The sequence below is a fragment of the Pongo abelii genome, chromosome 16 (genome assembly GCF_028885655.2).
Source record: "Pongo abelii isolate AG06213 chromosome 16, NHGRI_mPonAbe1-v2.0_pri, whole genome shotgun sequence".
Lineage (NCBI taxonomy): Eukaryota > Metazoa > Chordata > Mammalia > Primates > Hominidae > Pongo > Pongo abelii.
This window is the reverse complement of record NC_072001.2, coordinates 20,319,940-20,342,827: the sequence shown is the minus strand read 5'-3', so window position 1 is coordinate 20,342,827 and position 22,888 is coordinate 20,319,940. Positions and strand designations below refer to the sequence as shown.

Sequence of the window (22,888 nt, the reverse complement as noted above, 5' to 3'; positions counted from 1 at the left end):
ATTGTGTCTAATCCTTATTCAGAGGTAGGAGACTTTTACCATAAGCTCCTGATGCGTGTAGGTCAATACAATCCTGTAATACATGGTAGCATTATTTGTTGCTTTTTGCTTTTAGAACAACTGAACATATTTTAAAACTGGAAGATCCAAACAGTTTAGAAGATGACATGGGAGTGATCATCTTAAATTTGAACCTAGTGGTAAAACAGGGTGATTTCAAGAGACATGTGAGTATCTTTTGAAACGGCTCATTTTGTCCTGTGTAAGCAGCTCATTGCAAGTGTCCTTTGATAGCTAGCAGATGACTGATTATTTTTGCAATTATTTTAGGGGGGTGAAACATATTATGGAGTCTTAAAATATCTGTTTTTTAATACAGTGCTATTTTTTGAAGCACTGGAAAGGAAACTCATTAAGGAATTATTTCTTTTGTGTTATTAAGATGACCGGGCATACATTTGCAGCATTTTGATTTCTTCTTTCTTTTTTTACTTTTAGCTACCAAGTTTTCCATTGGGAGTTCTTTTGAGAAGATACAAATTTTAATGTTCACTGGTCTAGTACATGGAAATTTCTAGTTGATATAGTACCTATCAAAGATGTCTGTAACATCAGTGAAGCATTAGGTTTTGTCACAATATGATTGGGACTCTTCTTATGAGCAAAAATGTGGATACAAATCATAATCTTATTTTATTTGGGATTATATTTTATAATTCTAAGGCTACACTAGAACAAAAGCATCTTTGATTATGACTTATTTGAAAAGTATTTTTAAAGCCAATTAAAGTACCTGCTTTTTAAGATGTGTTATAATTTAGCATGTTTATAGTCCAATGTAAAAATATAAAACCTATTTATAATTAGGTCTCCAGTAATGCTTCTTGAATTGAGGCAGTGGGGTGGATGGGGAGAATATTTTTCATTTTGACATCACTTAACGCTTTTAGTTGTAGTTTTTCATGATGAAAATCATGACTGATTTACTAGTAAACTCATAGAAGATAGGTTAAAGCAGTAGGAAAACTGTAGGGTGACTTTTCAATTGCCTTTTCAAAGACTCAACTAGATATCTGCTATTTTTAATTTGAATTCCTTTTATTACTTGCTTTTCAAAAGTGGCATTGTTGACACTTGGGACCTCATTAAAAGAGATATTTTAGTGTTAAAATGTCTTAAATTAATGTTGAAAATAAAAGCATTTTTTCTCATTCCACCTAAAGAAGGAGGGATTTTCTTTAGCTTCTTAGTCTTGACAGCATTGCTGCTGCATCTATGACTCTGGGTTCAGTGTCAGTGTGTAGAGTAGGTGACTGGTGACTTCAGCTGGGGGCCAGGTTATAGCACGTAATGTAAATAGGTATCATTTGTCATGTGGTTGACAACTTGCCAGCTGTTATCTTCAAAAAATTTCTTATATATTCAAGTGAGGTTTCTAAAGGTAATTGATTTCTCCATGAAAATAGCTGCATATTCAAATGACTGCCTTTGTGAATTTTTCTATAGCATATTAGATTATGTTTAACAGTAATATTTACACTTAAAAGATATTCAATATTGCCAAAATTTGGAGTTTTAACATAATGCCATTTTAGTTTCAATTTATTTCAAATTGCAGAATAGTTAATACTAGATACAGCTTGGAGTTGATTTTGTAAAAGATCTCAAAGAGACTATCTTTTCAGGGCTTAAGAACACCACAGTTTCCTCTTAATGTGGGCCTGGTTTCCTCTGACTCCCTCACCTCTCATGTTGAAGACTTTGTCAGAATATCTGTGCTGTCTGCCCACTCGTGTGCTTCCTTATTTTCTTTGGTCTTTGTCTGGCAGAAGCCTAGTATACAATATATTGATAATACATATACACACAAATGTATTTTTATCCCCATATATATACACACACACACATATTTATCTCCATATATATATACACACACATATATATTTATCACCATATATACACACATATTTATCTCCTATATATACACACGTATTTATCTTCATATATATACATACGTACGTATTTATCTCCATATATACACATATATTTATATATACAAACATATATTTATCTCCATATATACATACACATACACATAGATTTATCTCCATAAATGTGGATATGGAGATAAATATATATGTATGTGTATATATATGGACACATGTATATACACATCCATATATACATATATACACACATATATGAATACATATATATACACATATGGAGATAAATGTATATTATATATATATATAATGGAAATATAGAAAACTCTGCCTAGTCTTTCCTGTTCTGATTGGTAGTTTTTTTTCCATTTATATATTTGATCAAAGAAAATTAATTGAGGAACACTTTATTCTGGGCTATGTGTGGTTATTCAGCTAACAGTGCACATTGTGAGCCCTTGGGGTATAATAGATTATCAGAATCTTAGTTCTTTTCATTGAGTTTGAGTTAATCATTAAAACATTTTTATATTGGTGATTTTAAGTGAGAATGACTAGCACTTGGGACTGGAAATCAGTAGATTATTTGAATGAGATAATTTGTTTATAAATTTCCATTATAATTTAAACTCTGGTTCAGAGATTTCTGTTTAGATTCTCAGCTCTTTATCCATTTTTCTTCCAATCATCTTTGAGGTAGGCTTTGTTGCTTTAGAACCAAGCTGACAAAAATCTCAGTATGTGCAAAATGTTTATGAATTTACCCTTGTGTCCAGGGACTTAAATGTATATGAGAATGGTGCAGGCAGAAGGGAAGACACTGGCTGGAAGGCTGACAGTTCTGTGTTTTTGCATAGCAAAAATTAAAAAAATAGTAGCTAAAATTATGAGCTCTATTCTCAGACTGCCTGGGTTTGAATCCTAGCTCCACCAGTGGTCTGGTGAATGAAAATAATTATTTAAACTCTCTAAGCTGTAACTTCCTCATATGTGAAACAAGGATAAAAAGGGTGTCTGTTTTATAGGGTTGTGAAGATTGAAATTATCAAATATGGTGCTTGGAATTGGGTAGAAACACTCAATATATGGTAGTTGGTAGCACTGTAGGAAGTGAATAGGAATAGTCATTTTCCGTTAATTTCTTTACATGCTTTATCTTGTATAGTTGTTATAAAAAATCAAGTAAGGCCAGGCGCAGTGGCTCATGCCTGTAATCCCAGCACTTTGGGAGGCCGAGGTGGGGGGATCACGAGGTCAGGAGATCAAGACCATCCTGGCTAACATGGTGAAACCCCGTCTCTACTAAAAAATACAAAAAATTAGCCGGGCGTGGTGGCCAGCGCCTGTAGTCCCAGCTACTTGGGAGGCTGAGGCAGGAGAATGGCGTGAACCCGGGAGGTGGAGCTTGCAGTGAGCCGAGATTGAGACACTGCACTCCAGCCTGGGTGACAGAGCAAGACTCCATCTCAAAAAGAAAAAAAAAATCAAATGAGTTACTATCCGTCAAAGGGCCCTAAATGGCCCTGTGTACCTGAAAGATGGTAATTAATTTTGGTGGTTGGTTTGGGTGAAAAGATCTGTCACTGTTCCGGGAAAATACGCAAAAAACCCCCCCACCAAAAACCTTGATATTAATATCCAGTAGCACCACTGCACTCCAGCCTGGGCGACAGAGCGAGACTCCGTCTCAAAAAAAAAAAAAAAAAAAAAAAGTTTCTGTAACCACCCAAAGCAGTGAAGTTTCCCAGAATGCTTTGGTGGAGCCTGACAAAGCAGTGTTTTCTCATTTATTGATTCTGCCACTGCACTGAAACACTGGTACTGCACAACCATAACCATCTTTAGTTAGGGCGCTTTGGTCTGTGGAAGAGCACTGGCAGTTTGTGGAAGAACATAAAGGCTAGAAAGAAAAATAGTGAGCTGGGAGAATAGTGGCATCTAGGGAGGACAGGAGAGGTTATGGAAGAATGGCCAAAGGAATGAGGAGGGATAGAAAAAATGTTGACGGCCTGGATAAAGTCATCAAAAATATGAAGGGAACAGAAGATCCCGGAGAGCAGTATTTATATGTACACTTCAGAGCTGTGTCTTAGAACTGAGCTGTTTGTCTTTTTTTGCTTTTTTGCCATCATGGTAGTTTCGCGAATTTGACTTCAGTGCACTGGGTGCAGGGACGTAATACATGCCCATCCTGAGTGTATATATTTAATAAAATCCTAGATAAATAAAGTTCACTTTATTTACTTTTGAAAGCTACTTATGCTCTTATTCAAGGTATGCAAGTTATATTTTGCTAGAAATTTCAATTATGTTGACTTTTTGCTCTGAGAATGTGCAGTTTTAAAGAGAAAAGTCAGGTGGTGTCTAATTTGGCTTATGGAAATGGAGACTTTATAGACACTTGATTAACAATCTGTAAAAGTGTTAAAAGACCCTGGTCGGCCTATCTTTTGGTATTTTTAAACTATAAGGTTCTAGTTCAGGATTTCCACATTGTATTTAATATTATGTAATAATTTGACATACGGAAGATTACTTAGCTATGAGTATTGAAAATTTTACTAGTCCTAAGTAATGTATTACCTAAAAATATCATTGGCTTTTTCTTATAATAACTTAGAATCTAGAATCTTTTTCTTATAATAACTTTAGGTAACTGCTTCTTAATGCCATAAATTTATGATTTTGCATCACCCAAAAGGTTCCTGAATGGCCTTTGTAGATTCTTTTTTCAACTGTTTTCTTTTTTTTTTTTTTAGATTTTATTTTATTTTATTTATTATTATTATTATTATTATTATTATTATACTTTAGGTTTTATGGTACATGTGCGCAATGTGCAGGTAAGTTACATATGTGTACATGCGCCATGCTGGTGCGCTGCACCCACTAACTCGTCATCTAGCATTAGGTATATCTCCCAATGTTATCCCTCCCCCCTCCCCCACTGTTTTCTAACTATTCTGTCCTGGATTTCAACATAGTAAATACAATGAGATTGTCTTTAAAAATAGGTTCAGGTTTCACCCAAAAGCTTTTTAAAATGGGCATTTAAATAAGAACTGGGAATTTGATTTAATAGGGTTGAGTTAGACACCTAGTTCTCTTTATGTATTTACTATATACAATCTTTGGTGTGACTAGATCTGTTTCCAAACCTTATTTCTGTCTTTTCTAATTTGTGTAACAATTAGAGAGCTAAAAAATATTAACAATGGTTATTTATCTCACATCAAATAGTCTAATATAAAGAAAAAAAAGCAATGATAAAAAATGGCTTTGACAAATTACTGATTGTGTTCAGAAACTTTGCACATATTCTCTCTCTCTCACACACACACACCCCACACCCCTTGGCTATTATTTGGGTGTGTATAGGTGTTATCTCTGACTACAATGGCTATTTGGTTATGGATTTTCTTTACTTTAGATGCATTTTCACTGAGATAAGTACATACTCTTACATAACCTCTCTTTTGACCACTGTTGTGTGTATCAATATGTCTGCTGTCTAAAGTAAGAAACATGACCTATACTAGCGTAACTTTTTTTTCTGTATGAAATTAATTAACTAGTAGTGCCCATTGTTGGCCTGTTTGGTTTTATATTGTTTTATTCTGGTTCCTCTCTGTTATTGCAAAGGCTGACCTCTGCAAGCTACATTCTCTAGGCACTCCTATCACCAGGTCTCCACCTGGCTACGTGCAATGAGAGGACAGTCACAGAATTTGGAGGGACTCAATCGTGCTTCCCCTCTCCCTCTCCCCCTTCCCATCTCTCCTTCTCCCTTCCTACTCCCTCCTCCCCCTCCCCCTCCCCTCTCTCCCTCCTACTCCCCCTCCCCTCCTATGCTCCCTCTCCTCCTTCCCCTTCTTCCCCTCCCCTTCTCCCTTCCCCCTCCCCCTTCCCCTCTCCCCCCTCCCTCCCTTCTCTCCCTCTTCCCCTCCTCTCTCTCCTGAATGGCCTTTGTAGATTCTTTCCCTCTCCCCCTCCCCCCTCCCCCTTCCCCTCTCTCCCCTACTCCTCTCTCCTCCTCCCCTTCCCTTCTCTTCCCCTCCCTTCTCTCCCTCTTCCCCTCCCGTCTCTCCCTCTTCCCTTCTCCTCTCTCCCTCTTCCCCTCCCCTCTCTCCCTCTTCCCCTCCCCTCTCTCCCTCTTCCCCTCCCCTCTCTCCCTCTTCCCCTCCCCTCTCTCCCTCTTCCCCTCCCCTCTCTCCCTCTTCCCCTCCCCTCTCTCCCTCTTCCCCTCCCCTCTCTCCCTCTTCCCCTCCCCTCTCTCCCTCTTCCCCTCCCGTCTTCCCCCGCCACTTCTCCTCTCCCTCCTCTCTCCTCTCTCTCCTCTCTCCTCTCTCTCTGTCGCCCCCTCTCTCAAATGAACTGTTCTGTGTCCAGAGTCCAGATGGGAACCAGGAGGAAGTTTTCTGATTGCTTTGTCTGTAGTCATGTATTTTGGGATTGAAAAGGAGCTACTCAAAGATGCCACTTCTGTCGTCTTCTAGGTAAATGCACTCTCTCACTGTCCCACTTTCTCTAATTGAACTCACATGTCTTATTTCTGTGTCAGCCCAGGAAGTAGTATAAGAAAAACCCTCTTGCAGGAGGAAATATGGTCCATTTGAGGAATTAAAAGAAGTGTGTTGTATCTGGAATTATTCCTCAATTAATAAAGTGCTTTTTGTTTGTTGTACTGTTTTTTTGTTTTCATACATTCTTAACTGAATTCAAATGCCCACTCCTAGTAACAACTTTTGCCTTTTTATTTTCTTGGTTAAACTCAAAGGACTGGAGACTTGCATACTCAAAACAGCCACATTTGTCTATGTGCTTATACACCTATCACTGTTTGCTTGTCTGTTTTCCATCTATGATCTAATGTAGCTAATCTATCTACCTGTCTCTATCTGTCATCTACTTCTATTTTATCTGTCATCAATCAATCAATCTAAATGTGGCACCGCACTGACCCACTGCTGAATGTCTTAACCTTGATCCTTCTGATATCTTATTATGAAGTCGAGGTCAGTGTTAACCTGGACAGAATGACTTCTAGAGGTTTTTCTCCTTCCAGGAAACTGTAGCCATGTTTAGGTGAAGCTATCAATTTATCAGAACTTTCAAAGCTTGTATGTACTCCATACCAGAGGGACAGAGGGACTGTCTTCCTTAACATCTCATCAAATCTCTCCTCTCAATTATGTTCGACTCAATTTTGCCCCAAAACCTCTCATTAAGCACATACTCTTGTGGTAGAACCTATCCTTGGATACAAAGATGAATTGGACTTAGTCATCAGAATTGATGAGCAGGTAGGAGAGATGAGAATTAGTGACGGGGGTATTCAAAGGGTGCAATGAGACCATTATCCTGGCCTTGCAGGTGGGTGGAGTGGGTTGGACGCTGGTCTCTGTGTTGGGCTCAGGGAAGCCCTCAGATGAGAAAAAGACTGGAATGAATCTCATCAAATGAGAAGGGGGATGACATGAATGGAAACATTTCAGGATAAAATAATGTGGCATATGGTAAGAGCTCCAAACTATTTATGTAGGGCTCTAAACAGCTTGCTTTCCAGTGTGTCCCCTGGACCAGCCACAGCTGGTAACAGTTAGAAATCCAACTCCTGGCTCCCATCTTAGACTTCTTCAATCAGAAACTCTGGGAATGAGATGCAGCCATTTTTGAACAAGCCCTCCAGGTGACTGTCAAGCATCTTCAAGTTTGAGAAGCACTGGGAAGTACTAGGATGTAAAGAAAGATGCTGGGAATCATAGGAGAAAAAGCAGGAGATGTAAGGAAGGGCAGGCCTTGGAGGCCATGGCTCTGGCTCCTAACCCTAAAGTGATGGAGGTGGGCTGGGATTAAGGTGAGGCAAGTGAGGTGCTCTAGGTGCAAAACATAAAAAGGCATCCGGGGCCGGGCACGATGCCTCATACCTGTAATCATAACCTCAGCACTGTGGGAGGCTGAGTCAGGTGGATCACTTGAGGTCACGAGTTCAAGAACAGACTGGCCAACATGATGAAATCCCGTCCCTACTAAAAATACGAAGACTTAGTCTGATGTGGTGGTGCATTCCTGTAGTCCCAGCTACTCGGGAGGCTGAGGCAGGAGAATTGCTTGAACCTGGGAGGCAGAGGTTGCAGTGAGCCAAGAATCTTGCCACTGCACCCCAGCCTGGGTGACAGAGGGAGACTCCGTCCAAAAAAATAATAATAATAAAAAATAAAAATAAAAAGCATCCAGGCTGAGGAAGCAGCCCTGCACTTGCAGAACCTGGAGGATGAGCCCTGTGCCTCACTGCTTCACACTACTCCCAGCCCTGGATAGGGGTGCTTATAAAGTATTTTATAGACATAGAAAAATAGAGAAGTGAAGGCTAGCAGGATTATACAAGTAAATCAAGAAATGCAAGATAATTAATCTATACTGCACATGAGCCCAACATTTAACTTTGAGCTTCCTACAGGTCATGGCAAAAAGAAAATCCTGTTGAATCACATTGCCTTTGTAGTGTTGTTTTATCTCTTCATATATATATTTTTTAAATAGTAGGAAATGCATTAGAAGCATTTTCCTGGTCCTAAAATCTGAGAGTCATTGGGTATGCAATTTTTAACTATTATTTTAAATCTTTTCTTAATCTAATTTTTAAGTACAAAAATTGAGTGAAAATTTTATCTTATAATTTAAAAATATTAAATTTAATGCAAAGCTTTTATAGCTAATGTATTTGTACACACAGATTATTCATATTTCTGGAACTGATACTTTTTTTTTTTTGAAATGGAGTCTCGCTGTGTCGCCCAGGCTGGAGTGCAGTGGCTGGATCTCGGCTCACTGCAAGCTCCGCCTCCCGGGTTCACACCATTCTCCTGTCTCAGCCTCCCGAGTAGCTGGGACTGCAGTCACCCGCCACCATGCCCTACTCATTTTTTTGTATTTTGAGTAGAGACGGGGTTTCACTGTGTCAGCCAGGATGGTCTCGATCTCCTGACCTCATGATCCACACACCTTGGCCTCCCAAAGTGCTGGGATTACAGGCGTGAGCCACCGCACCTGGCCACTGATACTGTTTTCATCTACAAGTATAAATCGCCACTTCTGTGGACTTTTACATGTGGGAAATTTAAAAGGTTTTCTTTATATTCTCATGCAAGGATTTCTGTGTAGTTCTAGGAGAATTTATGCGTCCAATATCCTCTTCAGGTAATAGAGAGGAGCTGCAGAGAAGGATTTTCCCTAGGAGCCTGTTCTATGGATGCATGGATCTTCTCATGCAATAAAAGCTGTTGACAAGGAACAGTAGTTTTACATGTTGAAAAAGCTTGAAAGGAATATTTCAGTGAAACATTTTATAGGCTCAATGTTTTCTCTTAGTTTTCAAATCAGTGGTCAACATAGTTGGAATCTGACTTTACTACTCACTTTTCTTACAAAGTTGATTTTTTTAATGCATTTGTTTCCATTGACTACTCACTTTCCCACAATGACTTAGGAAAAACAATTAATGAGAGTGAAAATGGGATGTATTTGCACAGCAGGAATGCTGGTATGTTTATACTGCTGTCTCTGGGACTACGTATGGAGCACCAGTACATTATTTGGCACCTGGTGGGTATGCTCTGGTCCTGCCTTTTCTTACTGCCATCTTTATTGGTTGGCTGATTGGTATTTTGTTATATGCAAGAGAGTGTTTTGGAGAATTATACCGTGGGTATTGCTTGGCATAGTCAGTTCTGGAGTGCTGCCTACTTGAATGTAACCTTGCTTTTGATGGCCACAGGTGTGGCTCCAGCTCCTGACTTCATGCCCTGCTTTTAGGATTTCTTTCCTCTTAACCTCTCTGCCACTCTTCCTGGCCTGGGACAGATAAGAGGCACCAAGCTGACCTGTCCATCTTCCCTCAGTTTCCTTTGCAGCCATGCCAATTCACATCACTATCTCCCCAGCATGTCCCCAGGCAAAAAACATCAAATAATGCATGCCAGCAAACTGTAGTCCATTTCATGTATTCCAGCAATGACAGTACAGTCACTGTTTTAGAGCCTATTCCTAGATCAGAAACTTATAAACATTCTCTACCTGTTTGAATCCACCGGGTATAATTTTAGTCTTACTCCAAAGTTTCTTCCCTTTCTGCCTTGGGATTGAATGAATGAGAAGTAAATTAGTGTTTCCAAAGCTCTTTTACAGAAGTTAATATGTTTCTAAGTGGCACAGCACACCTTGTTTTCACTGTTAATAACTAGCCATGGTCTTAGATGGAAGTCGCCTTTTCTGTTTTAGAAGAATGGGTGGGGATTTGGTGAGGTGGGGGCTGAGAAAGAGAGAGCAGATGAATGAATCAACATAGAAATAGTGAAAGGTCTGATCCTTTGGAAGGAAGGAGGAAAATAACAAAACCTTGATGTACTGTATTGTATCCATTGTATCTGCTAAGAAATTAGGATCAGGGCCCCGAAACGTTCCACTATCTCCTGGTGTCTGTTTTAGTTCACGTGGGGTGGGTTTCCCCTGAGATGGGTCATTTCCTTCTCTCCTTTCACAAGCCAGGCTGCATTAAGATGACAAATTTCATGTATAAGCTCAGGCACAGGCATGAAAACCTAAGCTATTCAGCTGAGCGAGTGCAGATGAGTCAATTTATTGTGGGGGAAAAGGGGGCTGTTTGAAGCACACAAAAGATTTTTGCAAGCCCAGCTCTGCAAGAAATCACACATTACATGGCCCAGGCCCTACCCCCAACCCCAGACTCCCTGGTCTGAGGCCTCATCAAACCTATCAAGTGTGGAAGAGAAATGTTAAAGTAATTAAGAGACTTCTTTAAATTACACCCACCTCCTCCAGAATGTGTGGATCACAGATGAAACTTTATTTGAGAAATAACCTGGCTGGGTGTGGTGGCTCACGCCTGTAATCCCAGCACTTTGGGAGGCCGAGGCGGGTGGATCACGAGGTCAGGAGATTGAGACCATCCTGGCAAAACATGGTGAAACCCCGTCTCCACTAAAAAATACGAAAGAATTAGCTGGACGTGGTGGCAGGCGCCTGTGGTCCTAGCTACTCGGGAGGCTGAGGCAGAGAATGGCATGAGCCCGGGAGGTGGAGCTTGCAGTGAGCACCAGTGCACTCCAGCCTGGGCTCCAGAGCCAGACTCTGTCTCAAAAAAAAAAAAAGAGAAATAACCTGATAGTGGTGTGCAGAAATATTTGGGGTGTAATAAGTAGAATAAAGTTCTTGTGTTCTTTTCTATCTGTGAACTCTGCAATAAATACTTCTGCCCTCCCTTTAGGAGGAGGGAAAAAAATCTTGGACAGCAGAGAGCAAGTCCATCAGATCAAACATGACTGCGTTAAATGCTAAAATGTTCAAAGTCCGACTGTGATAGACAAAAGCTTTGATGGAAAGTGGATATTTCCCAGGGACATGACAAGCAAGAATCCAGATGTGATGGTGTAATGCAACGAGTGTCTAGATCAGGAGCTCCAGCCAAGCTGCACCTGATACAGGCCTCAGCCTTGCCCTCCCATGCTGTTCCGCCATGTGGAACCCATCTCTAGGCCCCCTTGATAACCAGCTTTGGATTCCATTTTTACAGAGCTCATAGCGCTAAGTGGAGCTGTTTTATGGACAGGTTAGAAGCCTTTCCAAGATAAACATCCAGTTTGAAATTAGGACATACCAAGCCGCAAAATTATTTTAGGGCATATTTCATGGAAGTGCTGCCATTCTTCTTAAGCAATTGCCAGACTGCAGGATGCCCTTTGATCCTTTGTGGACGTTACTCCCGTTTTTATAAAAAGGATTTTGAAATAGTTGCAGTGTTTAGGGAGGAATATATCTGCCGGAGCTTTGAAGCATGGCCGTGGGACAGGTCATGCTTTCGGTTGTTGATTGGCAAGTCAAATTTTAAGAAGAAAAAAAGAGGCTGGGCACGGTGGCTCATGCCTGTAATCCCAGCATTTTGGGAGGCTGAGGCGAGCGGATCACGAGGTCAGGAGATCGAGACCATCCTGGCTAACATGGCGAAACCCCATCTCTACTAAAAATACAAAAAACTTTGCCATGCACAGTGGCAGGCGCCTGTAGTCCCAGCTACTCAGGAGGCTGAGGCAGGAGAATGGCATGAACCCAAGAGGTGGAGCTTGCAGTGAGCAGACATTGCGCCGCTGCACTCCAGCTTGGGAGACAGAGCAAGACTCCGTCTCAAAAAAAAAAAAAAATGAAGAAGAAAAGCAAAAGGAGGAATTGCAGCAGGATATATGAATCAAAATCTCATTTTTGTTTTAAAGGTAGAAGTTTTTAGCCCATGTACCTAATAAGCTATAAAATGTATTATGTATATCAATACCTGTATAGATATGTATAGATATATGTGCATATATGCAGATACATCTATTTATATATTGTGATGGTGTGTATTTATGACCAACACAAAATCACTTAATTTTAACTGTTTCATAAACCTTTATTGAATATGTTATATCTGAAATGTTATTTTTATATATAGTAAGCATAATGATCATATATTCAATAATAAAGGTTTATGAAATAGTTCAAATATTCCTATACATATTTTCTCATTTATATATATGAAGTATGAAGGAATTACTCACGTTCACCAGAGAAGAGGATATTTCTTTTTAAGATTCTTTCCTCACTTGCCCCTTCTGTTCTGTCTCAGCACCTGCAAAACCTATGTGTGTGTGGGGGGGGCTTAAGAGAAAAGACACATGGATATTGATATGGTTAGACTTTGTGTCCCCACTCAAATCTCATCTTGAATTGTAATCCCCATAACCCCCACGTGTCAAGGGAAATACCAGGTGGAGGTAATTGAATCATGGGGGCGGTTTCCCCCATACTGTTTTCATGATAGTGAGTTCTCACGAGATCTGATGGCTTTATAAGGGGCTCTTTCCACTTCACTTGGCACTTCTCCTTCCTGTCCGCCTTGTGAAGAAGGTGCCTTGCTTCCCCTTCACCTTCCACTGTGATTAAGTTTCCTGAGGCCTCCCCAGCCATGCTGCACTGAATCAATTAACCTCTTTCCTTTATGAATGACCCAGTCTCAGTCAGTTCTTTATAGCAGTATGAAAATGGGCTAATACAGATATGAAGCTTGGGAATATGTGTTTTCTTGAATGTATTTTGTTTAAGGTTGTCATAAATGATCAAAATACCTAGTGTGGCATTGTTGTGTCACTTATTAAGAGTGGTGGAGTGGCCTGGGTTCGATGAGGTAAGCTGGTGTATAATGACTATGGTACTGACATACCCTTTGTTGTGATAAATTGTGACTAACTGGCGTCCGAGCAAATTGGTGTCTGAATGATCTGGAAGATATAGCGAGTGATGACAGGAATGAATATATAGTGTTAGAAATTCATTGCTCGACGATGATGCTCGGCACCATTTACATTCTTCAGCCCATTTATTTCTCCTTCAATAAAGAAGCCTATGCTTGTGTCATTTCGCTAATTTAATGGACAACGTAAATGAACTCTGCTAACCAAATGCAGCATGTGGATCACGTGGGGATCCCAACTCAGACAAACTAACCATAAAAGGGAGTGGTTGAGACCATCAGGGAAATGTGAATATGCACTGTGTATTTCATAGATTAAACAACTTATGGTTAACGCCATTGAGTGTGATCATACCGGATGGTTATGTAAAAACAAATATGGATTTCGCTTTAAGATATTTCAACCATAAAAGAACGAAGGCATAGGTAAAATAAGATTTGCAAGACAGTAAATCTGGTGATTAAGTACATGCAGATTTATTGTATTCTTCTCTTTACCTTTGTATATGTTTGAAAATTTACATAGTGGAAATTAAAAAATGAAGTGTGGCTACTCTATTTAAAATTTAATAACAGGGCATTTGCCCTTTTCCTATAAGGTGTGTATGAGTGTGAGTAATATAATTTAGAAAAGGAAATAAGAGTTAAGTTATTGAACCCCTCCTGGGTCCCAGGTGCAGTGAGATATACTTTATACACCCCCTTCCCTCCCACCCCCACCCCAGATCTGTAAAGCTCATTTGACCAGCTAGGCCACTGAAGGCTCTATTTGGAGTAGTGAATCTTATGTGGTATAGGGCTTTTGGTAGTAGCCCAAGGAATAAAGAGAAGTGGAGACAGATTCAAATGTGAAGGATAAATTCAAAGTCATTATTTCTGAATGCCCAGAGATATTTTGCTTATAATATCTCTGTTTCCCAGAATGCCTTTATTCCTCTCACACTATTAAAATAGCTAAAGGCCCAGTCAAAGGAGTCCCACCAAAGAGCTCATCTGGGTGGGAGCGCAGGCCAGTGCCAAGTCAAAGTGTTGCATATACTCTTCCTTCACCATATTATTACCACTTCAAAGCTTGAGAAGGAAGTCACATAACTGTGACAGCAGGTTTGCAAAACCAACGAAAAATAACACTTTTCACCAGTAGGGAGGGAATTTTTTACAAGCAAATATTGAAAGTTGGAATTCCAATGATCACCAAAGTCACTCTCGGGAATTATAAGCAAGTTTACATGTCATCTTTATTTTTTGCTTTAGTCCTCTTTGATATGCAACCTACGGCTCTCTGAGTCCTTGAAAAGAAACCAGCTCTGGAACGGGATTATAATTATAACTTTGTTGGAAGGGAAGACTGTCTCAGGAGGAAGCATGACAGAAATCTTTGTCCAGTTAAAACTGGGAGATCAGAGGTATAAGAGTAAGGCAAGTTCTATCTTTCCATAAGGAGAATGGTATCTTTAAAATAAAAAAAAAGTTGTTTCTCACTTTAAATTTTACAAAAGTAGAAGTAATTTATGTTTAGCCTTCCTAACTATATTAAGGAGCAGAAAACAAAATAATTGTATAGATGCAGTCAATTAATGTGGGTATTGTTTTAATTGCTTAGTATAGTTTATTTTAATATAGTAACAGAGCTAGAGAAAGCTTATTAAATCATAGATTTGAATGCATGACTTTTTTTCATTTTGAAAATAAGCAAACTATGTTTCATAGAATGCAGGAAAAGGATAAGTAAAAGTTTTCAAAATGCTACAGAAATAGAATAGCATAATATGTGATATTTGGGTTAAAATATGTGAGATAATTAAAAATATTTTCAGAAGGCCGGGTGCAGTGGCTCACGCCTGTAATCCCAGCACTTTGGAAGCTGAGGCAGGTGGATCTTGAGGTCAGGAGATCAAGACCATCCTGGCTAACACAGTGAAACCCCTTCTCTACTAAAAATGCAAAAAATTAGCTGGGTGTGGTGGCGGGCACCTATAGTCCCAGCTACTGGGGAGGCTGAGGCAGGAGAATGGCATGAACCTGGGAGGCTGAGCTTGCCGTGAGCCAAGATTGTGCCACTGTACTCCAGCCTGGGTGACAGAGCGAGACTCTGTCTCAAAAAAATATATATATATATATATTTTTTTTCCAGAATTATAAACCCATTGCATTCTCTTGTTTGCTAGTCTTCACACCAAAAATAGAATCTAGTGCTCCTGTTTTTTGCTCTGATTAAAAATAATAATAAACTATCCAAAGTATTAAAAGTGATTTATTTTAAACAAATGTAATGGCATTTTTAACTATCTTTAAAAATAATTCATCTTATTCTGCCGATCCAAATTCCATTCAATTTTTAATCTTAGTAATTTGGTGTGGATTTTATTTCAAAAACTATAGTCTCTAAACCACGATAATTAATTAGTTTTACATAATTGTCAGACACGAATATTTCCTGTGTTTTATGGATTGAAGGAGCTCTAGGGTACCTGAAAGTTAAATCACATGCCAAAAGCCACACAAGAAAAAACAATCAGTGGACAATTTTGAAAATAGCCCTGAGGCTATTTGCAGTTTGGACTTTCTAGCTTCGAGGATGCAGCAGATAAGGACAAGTTGGAAAATGATTTAGGGAGGCAAGAGGTTGTGCGCACTGCACTATTTTCAGTGCAGAATCAAATATTTGATGTCATTTACTCTAGCACAAAATCGAGAATTGAGGCTCATGTTGAAGAATAGTTTATTAAAAATGTGAAAATTGAGGGGGCGTGATGACAGAAGTATGCAGATAATTATTTTAACCAGGTAATTTCAGGCTGTGCCTCACAGTGAGGGTATCCAGGGTAACCATATCTCTCTACTAAGATTCCTTTAGCTTGCCAGGGTCAGGCTAAGGATTTATGGAAAAATTATTCATCACTAAGCACACTTAACCCTTTGGACTAAGGTGAAGTGTAGAATTAGTTCAATATCTGTTACATTCACCCTTGGGAAATATTGCATTTAATTTGTGGTCTAATAGGGTTTTTTTTTTTTTTTTTGAGGCGGAGTGTGTCACTTTGTGGCCCAGGCTGGAGTGCAGTGGCAGGATCTAGGCTCACTGCAAGCTGCACCTCTCCAGTTCACGCCATTCTCCTGCCTCAGCATCCTGAGTAGCTGGAACTACTGGCGCCCGCCACCACACCCAGCTAATTTTTTGTATTTTTAGTAGTGATGGGGTTTCACTGTGTTAGCCAGGATGGTCTTGATCTCCTGACCTTATGATTGGCCCACCTCAGCCTCCCAAAGTGCTGGGATTACAGGCGTGAGCTACCGCACCCAGCTCCCCCCCCCGGTTTTTTTTTTTTTTTTTTTGAGACCGAGTCTCACTCTGTTGCCCAGGCTGGAGTGCAATGGCACAATCTCAGCTCCTGCAACCTCCACCTCCCGGGTTCAAGTGATTCTCCTGTCTCAGCCTCCTGAGTAGCTGAGATTACAGGCACGCACCACCAGGCCCGGCTAATTTTTGTATTTTTAGTAGAGACGGGGTTTCACCATGTTGGTCAGGCTGGTCTTGAACTCCTGACCTCGTGAACCACCTACCTCAGCCTCCGAAAGTGCTGGGATTACAGGCGTGAGCCACCGCACCCAGCGGTTTCTGTTTTTCTCCCTGGTTTCTAAATTTTATGATCCGATATATTAAGCCTGATGTGAAAAACAGCTGAAATGATTTTACATGACATTGGCTACAGCTGAGGTCTGAGTTCTCTACGTTTTTCTCACACAAGAATAGTTGGTATTGGGATTTAATACCTGACACTGCACTAATACTCTGGGACCAACATTTTTGCCCACTTTGTATTCACACATTTAATCTCTATATAAAGGAAACAAAGATGAAAATCCTGCCAATGAACCAAACACAGAAGCAGTTTGAATTCACTTTTGAAGAACACAGAAACACTTGTGGCATTTTCAAGTGACTCTTGTTAATTTTTAGGTTTGGCTGCAGTGGAGTTTCCTAGTCTTCCTCCTGTCCTAGTGACTGGATTCACTAACTTTGGATTTAAAAATAGGTGGCAATATACAAGTCATGGGTTTCTCATTTAATGCATCTGACAGATGTTAATTAAGTCCCCAAACTGTTAATTTATATAGTTGCTAAGCTAGCATTGAATGGATGTGCCAACAAAAGTGTTACTTGCATTCGATTAAGCAATTAGTGTGACCTCCTGTAAGAGAGACAATTGTAAGATGCCTGTTGATATATGTCCACTGTGTATGTGTGTGTGTATATAATTTATAGTTTCTTGTGAGGTAACAGTATTCTTTGTAACTTGGTGGATAAATTATTGGATCTGGAGGGCAGCTAGGAGAGTAGTAATGTTTTACCAATTCTTGAATCCACCAAGTCCCTTTCATTCTAAAAAGGGAAGTTTACCTTTATAAAGGGTGAGGTCCATCATCTTGACCCCCTGCAGTTTAATAATGAAATTAATGTGTAGCTTCTGTAGCAATGAATGACATTTTAAGAAAATAAGTGTGGCCGGGAGCAGTGGCTCATGCCTGTAATCCCAGCACTTTGGGAGGCTGAGGTGGGCAGATCACGAGGTCAGGAGATCCAGACCATTCTGGCTAACATGGTGAAACCCCGTCTCTACTGAAAATACAAAAAATTAGCTGGGCGTGGTGGCGGGTGCCTGTAGTCCCAGCTACTCAAGAGGCTGAGGCAGGAGAATGGCATGAACCCTGGAGGTGGAGCTTGCAGTGAGCCGAGATCACACCACTGCACTCCAGCCTGGGCGACAGAGCAAGAATCTGTCAAAATAAAATAAAATAAATATTATACCTGCATGTTTTCTAGACACTGTGTAAGAATGCAAATCCGCAGTGGCAGGAACAGTTTGACTTTCTCTACTTCTCTGACAGGATGGGCATTTTGGACATTGAAGTGTGGAGAGAGGACAGTAAAAAGCATGAGGAAAGTCTGGGCAGGTGAGTCCCCTCTGCTTTCCAGTGGCGGGAGCTTGTTTCTGCATGGGGCTGGTTCTGAGAGGTGATCTTTATCTGTTAGATCTGAGGGCACGACCTCGCATCCCCCACCCCAGAGTGCCATCAGTGAGCTGGATGGCCAATCCTAACCGGGGAAAGTTTGCTTTTCGTTTTTGTTTGTTTAATTGGGAAATGTCATTCAGTATTGATTAAAATAGTGCGTGTAAGGAATTATCTAAAGAAAGGTAACCTGCCATCTCAGAGTATTCAAAACATTTTATATAAATTTCCAATATACCCTAAAATTTTGATTTTGCTACCTAGTGAAATGTTACATAATTTAGTAAAGGTCTAAGGCTGCGTGTTCCCATGATGGAAGCATTTCACTGTCCTTGGTGTACTTCATAGAACACCAAGGAATGGAGTTCGAGGCCAAATCTATTTTATTTCTTTACTTTTGGACCCTCTCAACTTAATTGAGACACTCACATGTGTAATGAACAATAATTGCTTCTTCCTAGGGTTGTAGTGAAAAATACAATGAAATAAGGCAGCATAGGCACCGTAACCAGCATACAGTAAGCAAAAAGGTGATGCTGGTAGAAGCACAGACCATCTCTGAGCTTCAGAAAAGCCCTTTGAATTACTGGTGTCATGCTCATTCTACAGATGATGAAATGGAGCTTCAGAAGTTTACACATGACTTGGCCTTGGACTTAATCATGAGGTCCAGAGTCAGGATTTTGTGTTTTCAAAGACCAAGTAGTTTTCTCCATCAAATCACTTGCCTTGTGTTCATCTGTATGCATACTATTTGTACACAGATCTTAAATTTAGAACACAGGCCAGGCGTGGTGGCTCACACCTGTAATCCTAGCACTTTGGGAGGCCAAGGCAGATGGATCACAAGGTCGGAAGATCGAGACCATCCTGGTTTGCTGGGCATGGTGGTGGGTGCCTGTAGTCCCAGCTACTCGGGAGGCTGAGGCAGGAGAATGATGTGAACCCAGGAGGCAGAGCTTGCAGTGAGCTGAGATCGTGCCACTGCACTCCAGCCTGGGCGACAGAGCAAGACTCTGTGTCAAAAAAAAAAAAAAAAAAATTAGAACACAGATGTTGAAAGGGATCCCAACCACTATGGGGTGTCTTTTTCAAAGCTGGATCTTGGGTTCAGGGAGATGCCTTAGGGTCACCCCTTGAGGAATGGGAGGGCCTCTTGACATCTCTCCTCTGTGGCCAGAGCATCTCAGCTTTTGCCTGTGCTCTATATTGAGATTCCATTTGAAGAAAGGGTTTTGTTGCTGAAAACTAAAGATTGAAAACCACTCATCTAGTAAAAACCCCTTCATTTAACAGACGAGGAAATGCAGAGGCCCAAGGAGGTGAAATGTTTGTTTCATCAGCAAGGTGTTTAGAGGCATAAACAGGTTGAGACCCAGCTAACCGAATACCTGTGCAGGGCTTTTTCTCAGTAAAATGCTTAATACAGTGTCTGACTGCTTGTTGTCATTGCCACCTCAGTATCCTGAGATAGATGCGTGGGGAGTTCAGTACCTGTGGAATGTTGCTCCAGTGTCTCTCAATATGGGTACCCTGTTGCATGGGACTGTCTGGCATGTTGCAGGATGTTTAGCAAACCTGGCTCTCAGCTACCTGATACCGGTCACTTTCCTTGATTACTTTGTGGGAAACACACAATCATATGTATGCACACACAGCATGCCTTTGTTCCTTAACATGTGTCCAAACACCCCTAGGGGACCGGCACTGCTCCCACTTAAGACCTCTCACTTCAACCACCACATCTCTGGTTGCGTTACTTTGCACTATCTGCACATCTCAATTCTATGCTTATCTGTTAGATTGCAATCATTTCTTCCCTGGCCATCTCCCAGCCAGGTTTGCATTTACAAGCAAACTCACTTCCTGTGGTCCAGTCTTTCACATACATGGCCTGTCGGATTACTGCTCTGACCTTGTCTCTCAGTTCTCTACTCATACAGGGTAACTGAGATAGCTCAGGCTCAGGTACATCCCAGTATCTCTAATGTTGTCACTGCTGTGATATACCGTGATATACCAGGACCCTGCCAATACGGATGGTCATAGGATTTGAAATTTTGTGCTAGCCCAAAGAGCAAAGATCAGTTACACAAATGAAATGCAGAGAACTCTGTGTCCCAAAGTGTTATCTGAACAGTGGGAATAGGGGCCTCCTGTGATGAATGGCCAGTGTGTTGTTGTAGTAGGTGCAAAGAATAATGCCCCTGCATTTCACAAGTCACTGTGCTATCACGCTTCCTTCATGTAATAGGAAACGCTTTTCCAAATGAGTGTTGCGTTTCTCCACAGAGACAAAAAATGTAATTTAAGATGTCCCTTGTAATCCATGTTTCGTCATTTGGGTATTCATTTATTATTTAGCTATTTCCTGTTTGTAACCGAGAGGTATACCTGTCTTAGTGGTCATTCTGTTCTTCCTCTTCATGAATTTTAAAGAATTTTTTTTGTATCCTTTTCCTTTCTCCTCTCCTGTAGTACAATAGATAACAAAAGTATCTTTTGGGAGCTGGCTCTACGGCTTTACCCTGCAGCAAACTTGCAGGTGGGAGAAATGTACAATAAAATGTCGACTGCTTCTCAGCCTGAAAGATTGTGCTAGCATATGGACATCACTGACTTGCTACTTATGGTTCCTTCTTCGTGGCTATTGTTTAAATATTTCAAGGGTTTTTTTTTTTTTTAACACATTTGCTTTTCTTTGTGATGTTCATTGTAAGGCCCAGCTATTTTATTTTCCAACTGTTGGGAAAAAGCTTTTTGTGTCTGGTGCAAATGTATCTTAACTGTCTCCTCTCCAAGGCCTGTCTCATGCTTTATTTTTGGATAAAACCTTGATGTTAATAATTGAGCATTAGAGTTAAAAATCTAGATGGACTGTCTGGGGAAATTCTCTTCGGGGAAGCTGTGTAGGCCGTTCAGTGGGAGAGAAGGAACATCAGCTCTGGGGTCACACATCCTGAGCTTCCTGATAACACACTGTCTGCTAACTGTGGGACTTGGACAGTGCATTCCCTGTGGAGTATGACTCTGTATCTGTATAATGGGCTCACTGGCCAACTGGCAGGGTCATCATGGCAAACAGTAACAACATCTACTTGACATTGTTTATTCCCTTGCTCACTCTGATGGTAGGTATTAATTATTAATTTTGAGATTTTTCTGCATGTAAACTGTAGGTCCTTACACCTTGGCAACTCAAATTATGCAATTTAAGAAAATAAGATATGACTAGTAAGATTCAATGTATTTTTTTTTCTCCAAAACAGCATAGAATTTTTTGGTATTTTTTGGTAAAAGTGAGCAGTGACCATTGTCAAGGACATGGTAGGAGGGACATCCATTAATGGAAGGGTTGGGCATTGTAGGTCAGCCTGAACAATACTGAAGTTGTGTAGCCATGTATGACAAGGTTGGTGTAGTGGCTGCTTATGTGTAGACAAATCACATTGGCATGGGTAGGTTGTTAGCTTGGTGATGGTTAAAACATGGACCTGCCCTGTAGGCCCCTCCTCCAGGCTCTCCTGAGTCATGTGGAACTTGCTGACTTCCCCTTGTTCCATAGTCCACCTGCCTGCAGTGCCCCCTGAGCCACAAGTAACTCCTAAAAACACTGGGGTTGGTGAGATGAAGGTGCTGCGGTCCATCATCCCCTGAAACTGTGTTGCCTACCGACTCCAGTGTTTTTTCATGGGTAAAACAAGCAAAAAAGTATCTGACCTTAGATAGGAACGGTGAGCTTTTAGGGGAGAGTAAGACATAAAGCTAAGTTTAACTGGCTCCAACTTTTAAAATGTCAAGAACATGAATATACAGTAATATAGATTATTCCATTTTGAGCCATTTCAAAGTAATCATATCAATTTCTTAAAGTATATTTTATATTTCAAGGTGATTCCAGAGATTAACTCATTATAGAATATTCTAGACTTAATTTAGTTCGGAAAGGTGGAGAATGGGAACCCACAAGCCCATTTGGATCAGCCGGCCTCAGAGTCCCTCCTCAGTCCCAGATGGTCCTGGATAAGTGGCTCTGATATTCTACAAGTTTATTGGTGGCTCTGAGGCAGTGAAAAATCTGGGCTGGAGTATTTCTCTAGACAAATTGCACCCCATGTCGTTGATCTGCTTTTACAGCCGGGCTTGACACATTCACCATTTTTCTCCTCTTCCCCGGCTTCCTTAGCCTCTGAGGTTTACAGCTTTTAAAACTCTAGCACTCTTTCCTGCCCCTTGCCTTTAAGTTAAAAGCTGACGAGTCTGTAATATAAAACATAGAATTATGGTAATGAATAAGAGGTTAAAAGCTATCATGGCAAATAAAACTTGAGCAGGTTTGTCTGACTGATATGTTAAAATTATGTGTTGAATGAAAACATTAAAATGCTGTGGGATTAATGGAGAAAGACAAGAACGGGAGGTCAGAAACAATGCTAAATCAGCACATGAACTGCCTGTGGGCTAGAGAGGGTGGCTTTAATATACGCCTATTGCAGGAAAGGGAAAAAAAAGTAATTTAGTCTGTTTTCTTCAGGTGAGTAGAACAATGGCATTTTAAATATGGGAGGCACCTAATAAATACATTTATTTCAATTCCTTTCCTACATAGGGGAAGAAACAGAGGCTA

The 22,888-nt window shown here is 40.4% G+C and overlaps 1 protein-coding gene across 2 annotated transcripts in view; it reads left to right on the top strand.

The window, feature by feature from the left end:
- LOC100433424 (multiple C2 and transmembrane domain-containing protein 2-like) overlaps positions 1-22,888 on the top strand; it is a 52,240-nt gene that overhangs the window by 8,361 nt on the left and 20,991 nt on the right. For both annotated transcript variants that reach the window (XM_054532384.2, XM_063716500.1), the window contains 3 exons: positions 116-227; positions 14,503-14,654; positions 18,139-18,204. In XM_054532384.2, coding sequence (XP_054388359.1) covers positions 116-227; positions 14,503-14,654; positions 18,139-18,204 — 330 coding nt within the window. The remainder of the gene's footprint in view (positions 1-115; positions 228-14,502; positions 14,655-18,138; positions 18,205-22,888) is intronic.